General features: G+C 36.5%; 1 protein-coding gene across 4 annotated transcripts in view; it reads right to left on the bottom strand.

The window, feature by feature from the left end:
- LOC5578281 (integrin alpha-PS2) overlaps window positions 1-18,719 on the bottom strand; it is a 289,453-nt gene that overhangs the window by 49,088 nt on the left and 221,646 nt on the right. For all 4 annotated transcript variants that reach the window (XM_021839218.1, XM_021839221.1, XM_021839219.1 and 1 more), the window contains exon 6: window positions 16,823-16,884. In XM_021839218.1, the coding sequence (XP_021694910.1) occupies window positions 16,823-16,884 (62 nt within the window). The remainder of the gene's footprint in view (window positions 1-16,822; window positions 16,885-18,719) is intronic.

The raw sequence follows: 18,719 nt of genomic DNA, 5'->3' as shown, positions 1-18,719 counted from the left end.
AATCTTTGGAAGCATGAATGATGGTGAAATTATGGGAGAAATCCCATAAAAAAATCCTGTCGGTAGCATCCCTGGTGGAATTCCTTAAAGAGTCTCTGGTAGCAATTGCCATTTTCGCCCTCAATGCATGATGTGAAATTTTTGTTTACTACATAACCTTAACAAAGGACCAACAAAAAAATATCCAGGTTTCCTGAGGAAAAGGTGAAATATCCAGGTCTTACCCCAAGAATTCAGCCTATTTTTTAATGAATTTTTAAAGGATTAAACTCTAGAAATTCATCCAACATTTCCTCAGGGAGTTTCCTTGAAGATTTCTCCAGCAGTTTTGCCTGAACATTTTCACGGGTCAAAAGTATCAAGAAATTTATTTTTAAACTACCGTCTAGCTACGATTTCCTGTTAATTAAAACAAAATCTGCACATCAGAAATTTGTATATTTTTTCCAAATAATTTAAAGCAAACTAGTATACCAATACGAAGCGTCGCACACAGGCAAACAATTAAAATTTGTTATGCATAACAAAAAAAATCTTAAAAACTGTGTTTACATATGTCATGTTAAGGTCGCCTCATACCATTCAATGTGACTATTTTCCGTGCGTCTAGCTTTCGTCATTAAAATTCTCTTTAGAATTTACCCCCAGATTTATTTCGAAAACAATTTCCAAGTCAAGTCTAGTACATGACACTGAAGACGGCCTTACAGTTGAGGTCGAAATACGCGTATCTGTCAAAGGGTACAAACGCTAGTGGAATTAAATGGTATAGTACTAAATTCAGTTTTTCATATACTAATAATTTCTGAAAAACATCCTTGATGTTTCTCTGGTGACATACCTAGAAAAACGACTGAGAAATTTTATTAATATTCAGCTGAAATTCCTAGTGAAAGTCATGACATAATGCATACAGTAATACGAAAAGTTCCAGTTCTGGTTCCAGTTTGGTGTCTTTTTTCAGGAAAGAACTTAAAAGTTTCAGTCCTAACTGCCCATAACTGCATATTTGTAACATTCGACAAAAGTAGGCATTAAATAAATGGAACACCAAGTGTGTATTTTATGGTAGTATGGGAAAAAAAGTAAAATTTTTAAAAATTACCGTGAACTCAAAAGTGCTTACTTGAAATTGACATTTTTTATAGACAATATTGCATATTGGGAGAATAGTCAGAAAATAATTTTGATAGAAACTTCATTGCTACAACATTACGAGGCCCATGTATAATCTCAATGTGACTGTTATGCGCAAACTGGCAAACAAATAGATATTTTTTTCGAATTTTCTGGAACAATCTCACATATTTCAGTAAGTTGGTGTTTATCGTTTGATGACTCTCCACGGTATTAACTCGAAATTGTCAAAAATGTCGAAAGTGGCATATATGCAGTTATGGGCAGTATACCAGTCCTAGTTAAGAGTTTACATGAGAGCGGGTCACCGGATTTGTATTTTTTTTCACTGATGCATTTGTGCAGAACTCAGACGCATACGAGGGGAAATTCCAAAAACTTTATAGATAACGTTAGGAAATTGTGTGTTATAATTTGTAGAATAAATGCCCATAAGCGTGCAGTATGCCGGGATAGCTAGGTTATAATGTAAAAAAAAAGCAAACGCATAGATTAATAGTAAAAATTCTATTTATCTTTAACATTCTCCTCCTTGCAGAATTGTGAAAAAAAAATATTCAGAAGGTAGAAAACTCTGAAGTAACCTAAACAGAGCTTACCTGAGAAAACTGAATATCGGTATTAAGATATTAGATATTAAAATTTCTTGAAAATTGAATTTAAAGTTCATTCGAAAATCGTGCAGAATCTCATTTCAAAACTTTGTAACAATTCCGTAAACATTTTTAGTGGTTCTGATAAATACAAATTGTTTTACAAATTCTTTAAGGTATTCTCTACAATTTACCATGATTAAAAATATCACAAATTTCAATGGAAGTTCGATCTAATTATCCTCCAGGAGTAAGGGAAGCAAAACAGAAATTTTCTACAAAGCTCGTTCATGTATGTTCTGCATAAATGGGTCAGTTCTATGTTTATTTTTTGTTTTTCATTTCCATAATGGAAATCATGGAAAATGGGAAAGGAAAGAATAAGCTTCAGAATTATAAGTGTAGCCTATTGGTTCAACGAAATTGTTTACTAATAACATACTTAAATTCATCTTGATTAAAAAAAATAACTTGTAGAAACAATTTACTAAGCCATGAACCTCAGCTTCATGCTTCGAGAATTGGATAAGTTCTATTTAATTTTAAAAGAATTTTATCGTGCATATCCATCCGAATTCACTAGAATTTATCTATTAGGAGCTATTTTTGAAACTGTTTTTCAATTAAATTTCGGGCAAGTTGAAACGGCTGTGGTTACAGGAAATGTAAAATTTCGTAAAAATTTAAAAATTTACTACAGAAACATTGTGCTAACAAATGAAACCAACTTTAAGGAACGAAAAACCTGCTAACACTTATTGTCATCATGTTTAAAACTTAGTATTTCATTTTGCCCCACCCGTTTTAGCCTACTCCGGTATACCTTATAGCAGTAAGAACTCATATTTACAGAAAAAATGTCGATTAATTCGATCAATCGAAAAATACTAGTCGATTAATATTTATCAATAATCGGTATTCTTGGACTGTTATCGATTACCAACTAATCGATTAATTGAAATTTTGCGACAACCCTAGTCTGATGTAATTCTGTCGAGAGCAGAGTATACGGAGAAATATGTTTACCTAATTTTTGAGTTTACTTTACCCAAGATTAAGTATATCGATTATAGTTTCAACCCAAAATCTCTCGGTTTTCTCTTTCTCCCAAACGAATGTTGTCAAAAATAGAGAGACCTGCATCTACCCAATGGGGGTACTTTGGCCCAATAAGCCAAATTTGGGTAAATGCAACTTTTCTTATGTTTGGTTCGAAAGAACTCAATTTTGCGTTAAATCAACCCAAAATTGAGTATATTTTTCTAATGGAATTAAAGCCAAACTACCTAGTGGGGACCTTGGAAATTTAGCCAAAATTGAGTTATTGGGCTCAACTACGGAATTGCGTTGAAACAACCCAAAATTGAGTAGAATTCCGTCTCCGTGTAGGCTTGATTTCTTTAGTCACATATCATCTTTTATGCAGCCCACAGACGCTCAGACGGTTTGACCAACATTGACTCCACCCCCAAGTTAGTCAAACCCTGGGAGGGAGAAACCTATACGAAATTTATGTACGTCAAGGTGAGCCGAGATTCTGCTGTCACGAACTGTCACTGTGAGCCCAGATCTAAAACAATGGACATACATGGTAAAAGCGATTTGATTAAAACATATTTTTGTATTTTATCAAATGTGACAAAAAATCGATTGAAAAGCTTTTCATGCTTATTCAAAAGTAATGTCGCAATAGCACCTTTTATTCTGATTGAAAATAAAGTATTCAAATATGCATCATTTTATTTTTTCCAATACAAACGAAAATGAAATGCATAGAAAACTTTGGCCCTTTTCCCATGTTTGTCCAGAACGATTGAAGGAACACAACAAAAAAAAAAACTAGCGTTTTCATCAAGTCTGCCTTGATTTTCGTAGGCAAGCTGGAGTTTTCTTGCAGTTCGAAATAACTTTGTGTCATATTTCGTGTGTAATATCGGTGCCTCCCTCCCAGGTCAAACCGATTTATGTTGCTGCAACCGTTTGACCGACTGTCAAAGTGTGTTGCAGCAACACCATATTTTTTCGCATGTTTTGAATGCTCTCGGCAAGCCTAGTGAATATGTGATTGTTATTTTTTTTTCGATTTCTGTGGCTGTGGGGGTGAATATTTCTATGGCAATAACCGTTGTGAGAAAGAACAAAACTTTCTGAATTTAAATACCGGAAGAATTGGACATTGAGGAGGAATTACAATTACAATTCGCACGAAGTATCCCGGCAGAACTCTTAAATTATGAGAGATCTCTATCGAGGATTATTCTGAGCAGTCATCGATATGAAAATGACTAGGGTAATTTCTTCAAAGTTTGTATCCGGAGTCTATAGCGGTTTCCTCTAGTTATCTCTACTTTGAAGTCTTTCCAGAACCATTGATTATACTAGGGATTCCACCAGAAAGTCTTCCTGGGAAATTCCTCCGAGGAAAATTCTTAAGGCTGGCTTTCTTCCAGAAGTTCCTTCAAAGATTCCTCTGCTAATTATTCAGGGTTTCCTCTACAGATTCCTTCAAAGATCAAAAAAATCCTCAAGTGATTTCTTCAGTAATTTTTCAGAGTTTACTTCAAGGCTGTCTTCAAGAATTCTTCCGGAGATTGCTATCACAATTTTTCAAAGATTCCTTTATTTCCTCTAAAAGTTATATCATTATTCAGGAATCACATAACGAATTATTTCAGATACTTCTCAATAAATTTATAACCAGAAATTCCCATAAGGATTTCACCAGAACTTTTTTCAGGGCTTCTCCTAGGACTCCTCCTTACATTCAACCAAAAGGAATTTGGTTGGTTGGTTTGACTTTATTAACGAGATTTTTAGCCCTAGGCTAGTTCATCTCGGGACCAACGGCTTTACTTCCCTTCCGAAGGAAGTCGTCACTATAACTTTTTACGTCATAAGTGACTATGTCGGGGATGGGATTCGATCCCAGGTTCTCGGCGTGAGAGGCGAGTGTTCTAACCACTACACCAGGTCCGTCCCCTAAAAGGAATTTCTTCAGCGATTCTTTCTTGTTATTTTCTCTACAGAGTCCTCCAGAGATTTACCCAAAAACTTCCGAGAGATTTATTCATTCAATGCTTCCTTCAAGAATTCCTCCAAAATATCCTCCACAGATGTATTTAGGAATTACTCCATCGAAACTTCAAGAAATTCTATACAGATTATATAAGGATTTTTTTTTCCTACGCTTTTACTAGGAATTCCTCTAGAAATTTTTATAGAGATTGCTCAAGAAATTATTACAGGAATTCCATCAATAATTCCACCAGGAATTTCTCCTAAGCATCAAAAACCTTTCCCTAGGAATACCTCCAAAAAATCCTTCAGTGATTAACCCAAACATTCTTGCAGAGATTCCTACGCGATTTTCGCTAGAAATTCTTCAAAAACTCCTACAGAAATACATGTAGAGATTCACTTCGGGAACCCTTACAGTGATTCCACCCAAAATTTCTCCAAGGATTCATTAAGGAATTCCTCTTGAGATTCCACCAGAAAGCTTTCGGGAATTCAGCAAGAAATACTGCAAAATAATTCAAAAATTTCAAATTTCACACACGGGATTTCACCAGGAATTCCTTTAGAAATTCCGCTTGCAATTTTTCGAGAGGTTCCCCCAGGTTACTTTCAGGGGATTCTTCTAGGGAATCTTCAATAAATTATTTTATGAATTCTTCCAGTGTTTCCTTAAAAGAATTTTCTTTGAATCCCTTAAGGGAACCTACGAGGCATTCTACCTCGAATTTTTGAAGGAATTACTTCAAGAATCTACCGGATATTTCTCCGAGGATTCTTAAAGGAATTAATCTATCAATTCCTTCCAGTATATCTTCGAGGGTTTTTCCCAAGGAATCCACCAGGAATTGCCTTAGAGAATCCTGTAGAAACTCCTTCAGGGATTGCTTTAAAAGTTCTTACGAAGATATATTAAGGAATTTCCCTAGTGAATATCTCCAGTGTTTTCTTTGGTGATTCCGCCAATGATTTCAGTATAAATAATTCCATGATTTTTTCCAGAAATTTTCCAAAAAATCCTTCAAGGAATTCAACTTGAAGTTCAACCCTTCGTGGAATTGCTGGTCGATTCTCTCGGTTTGCCAGAAAAAAAAATAGTAATTTGAACTTGTGGTATTTTTATTGATACCCTGGAGGAATTTCTGATAATCCTGAATAATTCGAAAAAGGAAAATCCTAGTCAAATCATTGAAGTATTTTCTGGTAGAACTTCTGGCGAAGCTGTATTAGATTTTTCTGGTAAAGAATTTCTAGCGAAACTCTATTGATATTCTTAACCCTGGAAGAACTAATGGCGAAATTTCTTTAAAAAAAAACACCATTCCGGAAGAAATAGTTAGATAAAATACTGGTGAAATCTCTGAAGGAACCGAAGGATTTTTTTCCAGAATGTTTTGGAAGAACTTTCAGAAGATTTTCTTGAATTTCCGGTGAAATCAACGGAAAAATATTGGTGAAGCTTCTAAAAGAATTTTTAGTGGAACCCCTATGAGAATTTCAGCTCATTCCTTGATGATTTTCCTGATGGAAATCATGGAGAATTATCTGGGCGAATTGCAGATCCAATCCATGGATGAACCTCTGGTGGAATCCTTAGAGAAATTCCTGGAGGGTTTTAAGTTGGAATGCCTAGAGGAAATCTTAGCGAAATTTTCGAAGCAATTCCTGTTGGATTCAATGAACGAATTCTCAGAGGAATCGCTGAAGGAATTCCTTTTTTGAATCCTAGGAGAAACTCCTCACAGAGTCACTTGAGGATATACTGATGGATTCCCTAATTACTTGTGAAATACTTATAAGAAAATTTTGGTTAAATTGCTGAATTAATTTCTGAAAACCCCCAAGAATCTCTGAAGATATTTTGTGAGAAATTTCCGATGGAATCTGTAGAGTTATTCCGGTGATAAAATCCTGAGACATTTCCGGAAAAATCTTAGGAGGAATTCCTGAAAACTTTTGAGTATCCTTGGAGATATTTATTCATTGAAGAATTTTTGGAGGCATCCCATCCGAGTGATTAGAGTCCGCGGCTACAAAGCAACGCCATGCTGAAGGTGTCCGGGTTCGATTCCCGGTCGGTCCAGGATCTTTTCGTAAAGGAAGTTTCCTTGACTTCTCAGGGCATAGAGTATAATCGTACCTGCCACACGATATACGAATGCGAAAATGGCAACTTTGGCAAAGAAAGCTCTTAGTTAATAACTGTGTAAGTGCTCATAAGAACAGTAAGCTGAGAAGCCGGCTCTGTCCCAGTGGGGACGTTAATGCCAAGAAGAAGAAGCATTATTGCAGGAACTCCAGATGAAATCATAGGAGGAACTCCTGATGAAATCCCTTGAAGAATTCCCTATGGAACCACTATAGGAACTCCTGATGAAATCCCTGGAGGAATTCCTGATATAATTCCTGCTGGAACTCCTGATAGAATGCCTAGAGAAATTCCTTATGATATCCCTAGAAGATCCTGATGTTATTCGTACGTGACCTCCTGATATAAACTCTGGAGGAACTCCTAATAGAATCTCGGAAGAAATGCTAGCTGGAATCTCTGAAGGAACTCTTGATGGAATTCCTGGATGAACTCGTGATGAAATCCTCAGAAGAACTCTAATGGTAGCCCTAAAGGTACTCCTAACACAATCCCTATTGGAATTACTGATAGAATCCCTAGAGGAACTCTTGATGGAATCCTTGGAGGAATCAATGGCGAATCGTAACCTCATTTTCTACCTGTTCTATGATTCTAAAAATTACTATTTCGACAAATTTAGAATATAAATCAAAAAGTAATCAAAGAGTAAATTATTGAAATCGTCCTTTCTAACAAATCTCTGCTCATTGCATGCAAATTTGTTGCTGAAATTCTAGAATTCCATTGTAGTGTCCGGAAGGAGGAACCGGCACATTCAAAACTAATGGCTCAATCAGCCGAATTGCAACAGGAGCAATTCCATCGCAATTTCATCGCTCGAAACACTTTACAAGACTGACGTGTCATTCGCCTTTTCCCGTTTGCTTAGGTTTTCATTGTTACTGGAACTATATGCCCTTCTGCTTATTTGATATCTTCTATAGTACCCCTCTTAATCCCTACATTCTCCTCCTTATCTACTCTTATAATTGTAAGATTGTTTCATCTATTATCTTTCAATGAAGAAATAAATTCATATTATCTAGCATTCATTTCATGTTGTCCTTGAGTTCTTTCATATTAAAGATTACATACATATATTCCAAAATATGTGATAAAATTTTGTAACTACAACTTCATCATCATCACTTTTCATTCCTCACTCTTCATTCCTCATTTATCATTCCTCACTCTTCATTTCTTTCTCATCACTCTTTATTCTTCACTCCAAACTCACCATTCCTAATTCCTCACTCCTAACTCCTTAGTCCTCATTCATCATTTCTTACTACTAAGGAGTGATATTTTTCACAATTCATTCATTCGTCACTTCTCACCCCTCATATCTCAATTCTAATTCTTCACTCCTCAATTCTTACTCCTCATTTCTCATTCCTCAATCTTCACTTTTCACTTCTCAATCCTTATTCCTCACACACAGGAGTGATATTTTTCATACTTTATTCATTCGTCACTTCTCACCCCTTATATCTCAATTCTAATTCTTCACTTCTCAATTTTTATTCCTCATTACTCATTCCTCAATCCTCACTTTTCACTTCTCACTCCTTATTCCTCAGTTCTCGCGTCTCATTCCCTATTCCTCACTCTTCATTTCACACTACTCACTCCTAATTCCTCATTTCTCATTCATTACTCATCACTCCTAATTTATAATTCCTCACGTTTCACTCCTCATTCTTCATTCCTCATTTCTCATTCCTCATCTCTAACTCCTCATTATGTACTTCTCATTCCTCAATCCTCACTCTTCATATCTCATTCCTCACTTCTCATTCTTCATTCCTTCATTCTATAATCCTTATGCTTCATTCCTCACTCCCAACTCTTCATACCTCACTCCTCGTTCCTCATTCCTTACGCCTCATTCATTAATTTTTATTCCTCACTCATCACTGTTCACACCTCACTCCTCATTCTTCATTACTCACACCTCATTTCTCATTCCTCACTTCTCATTCCTCATGCTTTACTACTCATTCCTCGCTCTTCATTCCTCCACATTTTTCGTTTCCCGCTCTTCACACTCACTCCTCAATCCTCAATCTTCACTGCTTATTCCTCATTCCTCACTCTTCACAATTCACTCCTCATGCTTTACAACTCATTCCTCACTCCTCATTCCGCATATCTCATTCCTCACTCCTCATTCATAACTTGTCACTCTCATTCCTTATTCATCACTCCTCAATCCTTATTCTTCACCCTCGACTTATTTCTCATTCTTCACACCTCACTTCGCATTCCTTATTCCTTATTTCTAATTCCTTATTGCTCACTCATTTTTTATTCCTCATTCTTCACGCCTCACTCCTCATTCCTCACTTTTTTACTCCTTATTGCTCATTCCTCACTCTTTATTCCTAACTCCTCATTCATTACACCTCATTCCTCTCGGAGAATTGATTTATCCTTTCAGGGGAGTTCATTTACCTTCTCAGGGGAATTACTTTACCCTCTCGGGGGAATTGATTTACCCTCTCAGGGGAATTACTTTACCCTCTCGGAGGAATTACTTTACCCTCTCGGGGGAATTGATTTACCCTCTCGGGGGAATTACTTTACCCTCTCGGGGGAATTACTTTACCCTCTCGGAGGAATTGCTTTACCCTCTCAGGGGAATTACTTTACCCTCTCGGGGGAATTGATTTACCCTCTCGGGGAAATTGATTTACCCTCTCGGGGGAATTACTTTACCCTCTCGGAGGAATTGCTTTACCCTCTCAGGGGAATTGATTTACCCTTTCAGATGAGTTTATGCATTGCCTTGATGTATTTGACCTTATAACAAATTATTAAGTATAACAAAATAAAGTCGGGCTTATTTGAAGGATTCGCGCGATATAACTTTCCAATTGTGTTCCAACTTAATTATTTACATTACACTGAATAATACCGGGTCATTCATAATTATAAAATAACATTATTTCTTATCCAACATATAAATTCATTACAAGCAACAAGAAAAACAAATCCTAAAAACACATGAATCGCGACCTCTGAATTCCATCAAAGCAATCCAGCATATAAATCAACAAATAAAAATACCACCAAAATATGACGTCACTATTGTGCTTATTCTGCTTGCAATACATATGACTCCAATATCAACCTCTACGGAATAATTCATCGTCTTGGTTTACATCAAACGGCAATGCCAAACAAAACTGAAAACATTCAAAGTTTGTACCACTTTTGTACCAGTAAATTTAAGGCAGTGACTTTGAATGTTTGGGAGCGCACAATATACTTACCAACTGTGCCATTGTAGTGTCCGGAAGGAGGAACTGGCACATTCAAAACTAATGGCTCAATCAGCCGAATTGCAACAGGAGCAATTCCATCGCAATTTCATCGCTCGAAACACTTTACAAGATTGACGTGTCATTCGCCTTTTCCCGTTTGCTCAGGTTTTCATTGTTACTGGAACTATATGCCCTTCTGCTTATTTGATATCTTCAATAGTACCCCTCTTAATCCCTACATTTATATTCGTGGGACAGGTAGATTTGAGGTTAGGGAATCGTTACAGGGAGGAATATAAAGATATTGTAAGAGGAACTCCTGATAGAATCAGGAGTCCCGATGAAATCTTTAGATGAACTCCACATGAAATATTTGGAGGAATTCATGATAAGTTTCCTGAATTAACTCCTGATAGAATCTCTTGAGGAATTGCGGGTGAAATCTCAGAAGAAACCCTGGAGGAATTTCTTGGAGGAAATCCTAAATATGTTATTGGAGGAGCTCCTGATGGAGGAATTTCTGATGAAATTCGTAGATTAACTAGTGATGGAATCCCTAGAGGAACCCCTGATAGAATCTCTGGAAAAATTCCAGGTGGAATCTCTGAAAGAACTGCTGATGGCATTGCTGGAGAAACTTCTAATGGAATTGCTAGATATATTCCTGATGGAGTCCCTGGAGAAGTTCCAGTTACAATTGCTGAAGGAACTCCTGATGGAATCCCTGAAGAAATTTCTGATGAAACTCCTGTAAGAATCTAGAAGAATTCTTTATGATATCCCTAGAAGGAGTCCTGATGGAACAAGGAATTCCAGATGTAATCTTTGGAGGAAATCCTGATTGAATGTTTGGAGGCAATTCAGGTGGAATCTCTGGAAGAATTCTGGAGGAACTCCTGATGCAATCCCCAGAAGAACTCTGATGGAAGCCCTAAAGGTATTCCTGATAGTATCTCTATAGGAACTCCTGATGGAATCCTTGGAAGAACTCCTATCTATAGATATTCTTGAAAAAACATTGATGGAATTCCTCGAGGAACATTTGATTTAATCTCTTGAAAAATTCCGGGAGAAATCTCAGAAGGAACTCTTGATGGAATCCCTGGAGGAACTCCTGATGAAATCTCCAGAAGAACTCTGATGAAAGCCCTAAAGGTACTCCCGATAGAATCCAGATGCAGATACATAAATAGAGATAATATAGACACAGGAGCCCCTGATGAAGTCCCTGGGGAAACTCCTGAAGGAATCCTTGGAAGCATTTGTAAAGATATTCTTGAAAGAACTCTGTATGGAAGCATTGAAGGCATTCATGTTGAAATCCCGAGAAGAGCTCCTAGAACTAGAGCAACGATGGACAGAGTCCATGGAGGACATCCAGGTGGAATCTCTGAAATATCTCCTGATAGAATCCCTGGAGAAACTTCTGATGAACTCCCTAGTTGAGTTCTAGGTGCAATCCCTGAAAGAATTCCTGATCGAATCTCTGGAGGAATTCCAGATGGAATCCCTGAGAGAATTCCTGGTGGAATCCCTAGCCGAACAGCTGATGATACCCCCAGAAGAATTCTTGATGGTATTCCTAGAGGAACTAGAATCCCTAGAGCTGGTCCAGATAAAAACCCTGAAGGAACTGCTAAATGAAACCTTCATGAAATTTATGATTGAATCTTTAGAAGTTCTCCTGATGGAATGCCTGGATGAAATTGTGTTTAATTCTTCAGAATAACTCCTGATTCTAGAGGCTTTCCTTAGCCGAGTGGTCAGAGTCCGCGGCTACAAAGCAAAACCATGCTGAAGGTTTCTGGGTTAAATTTCCGGTTGGTCCGGTTGAGAAGCAGGCTCTGTCCCAGTGAAGACGTAACGCCAAGAAGAAGAAGAACTCATCATTCTCAGAGGAATCACTGATGGAATCTTTGTAGGAACTCCTGATAGAATCCCATGAGGAATTTCAGTTAAACTTTCGGTAGGAATTTATAAAAGAATTCTTACAAAAATATCTTGTTAAATCACTAGACAAAATCTTGATTGGATTTCTGGAGGAACACCTGGTGGAATCATGAAGGAGTTTTGGAAGAATTCCTAAAGATATTACAAGAGAATAACCTGGAGAAATTCCTGGTAAAAATCTTGATGGAATCCCTGTAGTACAAATCCAAATACAATCCATGGATGGATTTTTTTGAATCACAGGTAAAACTGCTGATGGATTCTCTGAAGATATTTCTGGAGAAATTGCTTCAGGAATAATTATAGAATCCTTGATGAATTTGCTAAAGAAAACGGTTAGAGATAGTTGGAAACGATATTTTACTATCTATATAGAAACAACTCAAGAGCGCGCATTTGATAGATCACTATGGCACCGACGCGACGCTGCGTATATTCACGCATTTTGACTTTCCACCCATCTGCATCGGTAGTTCATGGGACGACGAAGCTCCAATTTGACATGATGACGTCGATGTTCGTGCAACATCCCTACAGACGGTACGATCGATTCGTCAAACATTTGGCTCCGCCCACCGGTGCACAGTGGACTTTTCTGCATAAAAATGTCTTTAAATTCAATATCTCTGGATGCCGCTGGAATAAAATCGATCTTTTTACCGCAAAAGGAAGATTTTTTCATGGGCTAAACGATAGTGAGGTGAATGTTCGCTGCACGTTATTTTTTCGTACAGTTTTGACCTATTAAAGGTCATTTTACCCTATTTTCAATAGAAATGATATATTCATAATTCAATATCTCTGGATTCCGCTGGAATAAAATCGATCTTTTTACTGCAAAAGAAAGAATTTTTCACGGGCTAAACTATAGTGAGGTAAGCGTTCACTGCACGTTATTTTTTCGTACGGTTTTGACCTATTAAAGATCATTTTATCCTATTTTCAATAGAAATGATACATTCATTATTCAATATCTCTGGATTCCACTGGAATAAAATCGATCTTTTTACCGCAAAAGAAAGATTTTTTCATGGGCAAAACAATAATGAGGTGATTGTTCACTGCACGTTATTTGTTCATATGGTTTTGGCCTACTAAAGGTCATTTCACCCTATTTTCAATAGAAATGATATATTCATTATTCAATATCTCTGGATTCCGCTGGAATAAAATTGATCTTTTTACTGCAAAAAAGAGACTTTTTTATGGGCGGAACGATAGTGAGGTGAGTGTTCACTGCACGTTATTTTTTCGTATGGTTTTGACTTATTAAAGGTCCTTTTACCCTATTTTCTATAGATTATTATTATTATCTATATTATCGAGACATTCAGCCGTTGGCTGGTTCGTCTCCGATTTTCTATAGAAATGATATATTCATTATTCAACATCTCTGGCTTCCGCTGGAATAAAATCGACCTTTTTACTGCAAAAGAAAGACTTTTCCATGGGCTAAACTATAGTGAGGTGAGTGTTCACTGCACGTTATTTTTTCGTACGGTTTTAGCCTATCAAAGGTCATTTTACCCTATTTTCAATGGAAGTGATACATTCATAAATCAATATCTCTGGATTCCGCTGGAATAAAATCGATCTTTTCACCGCAAAAGAAAGATTTTTTCATGGACTAAACGATAGTGAGGCGAGTGTTCACTGCACGTTATTTTTTCGTACGGTTTTGGCCTATTGCAGGTCATTTTACCCTATTTTCAATGGAAATGATATATTCATAAATCAATATCTCTGGATTCCGCTGGAATAAAATCAATCTTTTTACTGCAAAAAAGATACTTTTTCATGGGCAGAACTATAGTGAGGTGAGTGTTCACTGCACGTTATTTTTTCGTACGGTTTTGACCTATTAAAGGTCATTTTATAGAAATGATATATTCATAATTCAATATCATTAATAAAATCGATCTTTTACTGCAAAAGAAAAAAGGTAAGTGTAAATTAGATATTTATACAGTTAACTCTCCTTTACTCGATATTGAAGGGACCATCGAGTTGCGGGAACGTGATTTTTGCCTACGATTTTTGCCAATTAAAGGTTATTTTTTATATCTTATTTTTAATAAGAATGAGATATTCATTAATCGTTTCTTTTGATTCCGCTGAGATACTAACGATCTTTGTACCTCGAAAGAATCAAAAATTTCATGAGTAGATTAATGGATACTTACGGTATGTTATTTTTTTTTCGCATAGGTTTGTCCTATTAAAAGTAATTTTACCCTATATTTGTTGGTAAAGAAATACCTCAATATAAACCGTACCATCGATAAATATATATGAGGTAGTTATGGCTTATGGTCTGATTTTTTGTTAAGTTAAAACATTCTAGAAAGACTTATCTTATCGGTACTTGGTCGTTGTCAATACTTAAAGTAAAAACGTGTAATGATTTTTTCATTGGATGCGAGTAACTAACGCTGAAAAAGACAACTGGTAATCGAAAACGCATATCTGTCAAAATATCAGTAATCAGTATTAAATTAAAAGGTACAATTATCATATCAACTTTTATGATCCTTTTCGTTGCAAATAGTAAATACTGAGTGCAAGTGTCTAACTCGGCCATAAAAAAAATAATCTAGCACCTTGAAATTCGACCTCAACCTACTTATAAGAAGGATTTTTTTCATTAAAAAGTCAAATATCGATTATACACCAGAAGAAGTGAATGCACTTAAAAATGTTGTCGCGAATGTGTATAATGACCATCAAATAACTAAATCGGTAAGAAAAATCGCGCACCATAATTACTCACCCAATTACCAATTTACTCATGAAACTAACTTACTTTTAAGGTAAAAAGTTCGTTTGTATCTCAGCTGAACCAAATATAATTTTTATAAAAATCTCATTTCTATGAAAAATTAAAATCAGTTATAACAAAACAGAGTAATATGACCATCAGTCGAACAAACTCATGCAAATAATTCGTGTGTCAAGATTGTTCAACAAACCATTAATTAGATTATGCAATAATCTCATCGAAGTCAAGAGAATTGATTTATAAACATATTTTCCCCATCAATAATAAAGTAAAACGTTTTTTCTTTGGTCAGGAGCTTTAATATGCCAGAACCGTACGAAAAAATAACGTGCAATGAACACTTACTTCACTATAGTTTTGCCCATGAAAAAATCTTTCTTTTACGGTAAAAAGATCGATTTTATTCCAGCAGAATCCAGAGATATTGAATTATGAATATATCATTTCCATTAGGGTAAAATGACCTTTAATAGGCTAAATCCGTACAAAAAAATAACGTTCAGTGAACACTTACCTCACTATAGTTTTGCCCATGAACAAATCTTTCTTTTGCGGTAAAAAGATCGATTTTATTCCAGAATCCAGAGATATTGAATTATGAATATATCATTTCTATTGAAAATAGGGTAAAATGACCTTTAATGGGTCAAAACCGTACGAAAAATAACGCTCAGTAAACACTTACCCCACTGTAGTTTTGCATATGAAAAAATCTTTCTTTTGCAGTAAAAAGAATGATTTTATTCCAGCGGAATCCAGAGATATTGAATAATGAATGTATCACTTCCATTGAAAATAGGGTAAAATGACCTTCAATAAGTCAAAACCGTACGGAAAAATAACAAGCAGTAAACACTCACCTCACTATCGTTTTGCCCATGAAAAAATCTTTCTTTTGTGGTAAAAAGATCGATTTTATTTCAGAGGAATCCAGAGATATTGATTTATAAATGTATCACTTCCATTGAAAATAGGGTAAAATGACCTTTAATAGGCCAAAACCGTAAGAAAAAATAACGTGCAGTGGACACTCACCTCACTATCGTTTAGTCCATCAAAAAATCTTTCTTTTGCGGTAAAAAGATCGATTTTATTCCAGCGGCATCCAGAGATATTGAATTTAAAGACATTTTTTTGCAGAAAAGTCCACTGTGCGGTGGTTTGAGCAAAATCAAACTCGTTTGATTTTGGCCGACCGATTCGTCAACCGTCAAATCGGTTTCACAAACTGTCAAATTGGTTCGTCAAGCAGCATCACACACGGTCAAACATAGCACCAACATGAGCATCAACCTGGGGGGCGGAGTCAATGTTGGTCAAACCGTCTGAGCGTCTGTGGGCTGCATTATATGCCATCTCATTCTAAAGACAAAATTAGGACGTAGCAGTTTTCAGTTTTTATGTTATTGAAATTTGAATAGAATTGAGAATTATTTTTTGAGAATTATGCTTCGAGCTTATCAATGTAAACCATAATTGTGAACCCAACTTAACATAAATTTGGAACGAATTCATCCCTGTCCTCCTACCCATTGACAATTGACTCATCACGAGATCCAGCTGAAATGATTTCCCCCCGTTGCGTTGTTCTGTGGTTGCTTTGATGCACCCATAGAGGCAGGCAATTCGATCGGTCGGTATTTCAGTCGGTGCTTCACACCGTTAACTCCTAGCAATCCACGAGAAACAGATGGACTGACGAATAAACGGGGCGAAACGAAAAGACAGACCGACAGACATAAGGTAGCCTCCTTCGATCGGATAGGATTCCTCGAAAAATAAGGCAAAAAAGAGAGACATTTAGCTGATGCTTCCGAACGACACGGACACGGGGAAGCGGCCAAAACCGAGAATCGAGATAGATAGTTCACCACTCCGTTTGCTCCTCACTTCGCCTTCCAACATCTGCTTTGAGGGAAGAAGGCGCACGACTCAACCGCGATCAACTTACCTTAGTCAGGGAGGCACTGAAACCCGCTTGACATGATCCTTGCCGGTGATAACCCCAGTACACTGAAACGAAAAGACGGAGACGACGGAGAGATGAAAAAAAAGTTTGTTAAATTAAAACATATGTTTGGAAAATCTCGAGAAAAAACATCAGCGAGGTGGATTTAATGACGACTTAGATGACGGCGAAGACGACAGCGACTTCCGAAAGCCGGATGTTTGTGAATTTCAGTGGAAATGAGGAAACGGGTCCATAAGGCCCCCGTTCCCATATCGCCGGGACCGAATTACAACATGTGCGTTTTTCGGTGCAGCATCCAGCATTAACCCCTCTACTGGCAACATCATATTTTTTATCACAAAAATGATTAAATCGCGACAACTATGTGGCTATATTTTTAAATATTTTTGTACCATTTTTCACAAATTCCCCAAAAACTCTTAAATTTCTTGAATATTTGTCAATTTTGATTAGTATTCACTTGATTTTGAAAATACTGTAAAGCTCGATATCGCGTAAAAGAAGTAAAAGTAGAGTCTCATGGCCAACTCGATGGTCCCTTGGGTCGCAGCTGTTAATCGTTTCGATGAAATCATAGTTTCTCTGGTTCATAAGTCGAGATTTACGGAAAATAATCCACACGTGTTCTGTAACTTGATACCTTCCTAACCTAATTGTATTGGACAATGTAAAAAAATTCAAATGTTTTATGTATATCCATATTAAATGTGATATTATTTTATAACATTATAATTCAATTTTTCAAACATATTTCAAACATACTAAAATGTTTGAAAAATCATCAAAAATTACCAATTTATCAAAAATAAAATCATTCCGATTTCCGAGCTAAGAAAGAATATATAAACTCTAAAGCGTACCCAGTTTAAAAGTGAGGTTGGGCATTAGAGGGTTAACGGTCGTTCCTTTTACAAAGTAACTACTTTGAATCGCGAAACCAGCTGAATAAACGCTTAAAACTTATAGCATTACAACTTGGAAACAGGGTTTGGTAGCTTCCGCCTCTTTCCACGCGCCAACCGATCGTCAACGCGTTAAACTCATTATCTCGTAAAAGAAAGTCGCGGACGGGGATAATCCATTCCAATCCAGTTGCAGAAGTTGCAGCACTTCTGCCGAGTGCTGCAGAAACAATAACCGGTGATGCAATTCGTAGATTCATTCGCCAGGGGATAACATCGTGTGCCAGCTGGTTTTATAGGGTTTTATGCGTTGGAAGGTCGTTAAAAGTGGATCGTTAAAGTTTAAGCTGAATTGGATGACCGTTAGTGCAAGTCAGGTTCAGAGCAGTAGGCTGTGATTGTCAATACGTTCTGATTCAGCAATTCGTATCCAACTGTTGTAATATGCAATCAGAGTAGGCGGAAAGCAAAGTGATGTAAATTTGTGCCAAAACAGGAAGCCATTTCAATATTAATAACTCACATATTTTGAAAATTGAAAATTTCCGGAGAAGCTGGATGTTTCCAGGATACTTTCATTATTCTTAAATCTTGATCTAACCTTCCTGACAATTCTTTGATGCTTTCCCTAAAGTTTTGCAGAATTTTCTTAAAATTTTTCTACTGTAGGTAATTAAAATGAATGAATTTCGATAGAATTTCAATTTGATTCAATTTCGATTCGATTTCGATTCGATTTCGATTCGATTTCGATTCGATTTCGATTCGATTTCGATTCGATTTCGATTCGATTTCGATTCGATTTCGATTCGATTTCGATTCGATTTCGATTCGATTTCGATTCGATTTCGATTCGATTTCGATTCGATTTCGATTCGATTTCGATTCGATTTCGATTCGATTTCGATTCGATTTCGATTCGATTTCGATTCGATTTCGATTCGATTTCGATTCGATTTCGATTCGATTTCGAT

This window comes from Aedes aegypti, chromosome 1, assembly GCF_002204515.2.
Source record: "Aedes aegypti strain LVP_AGWG chromosome 1, AaegL5.0 Primary Assembly, whole genome shotgun sequence".
NCBI classification, from domain to species: domain Eukaryota; kingdom Metazoa; phylum Arthropoda; class Insecta; order Diptera; family Culicidae; genus Aedes; species Aedes aegypti.
Note: the sequence above shows the minus strand (reverse complement) of the source record. Positions and strands in the feature narration are given on the sequence as shown.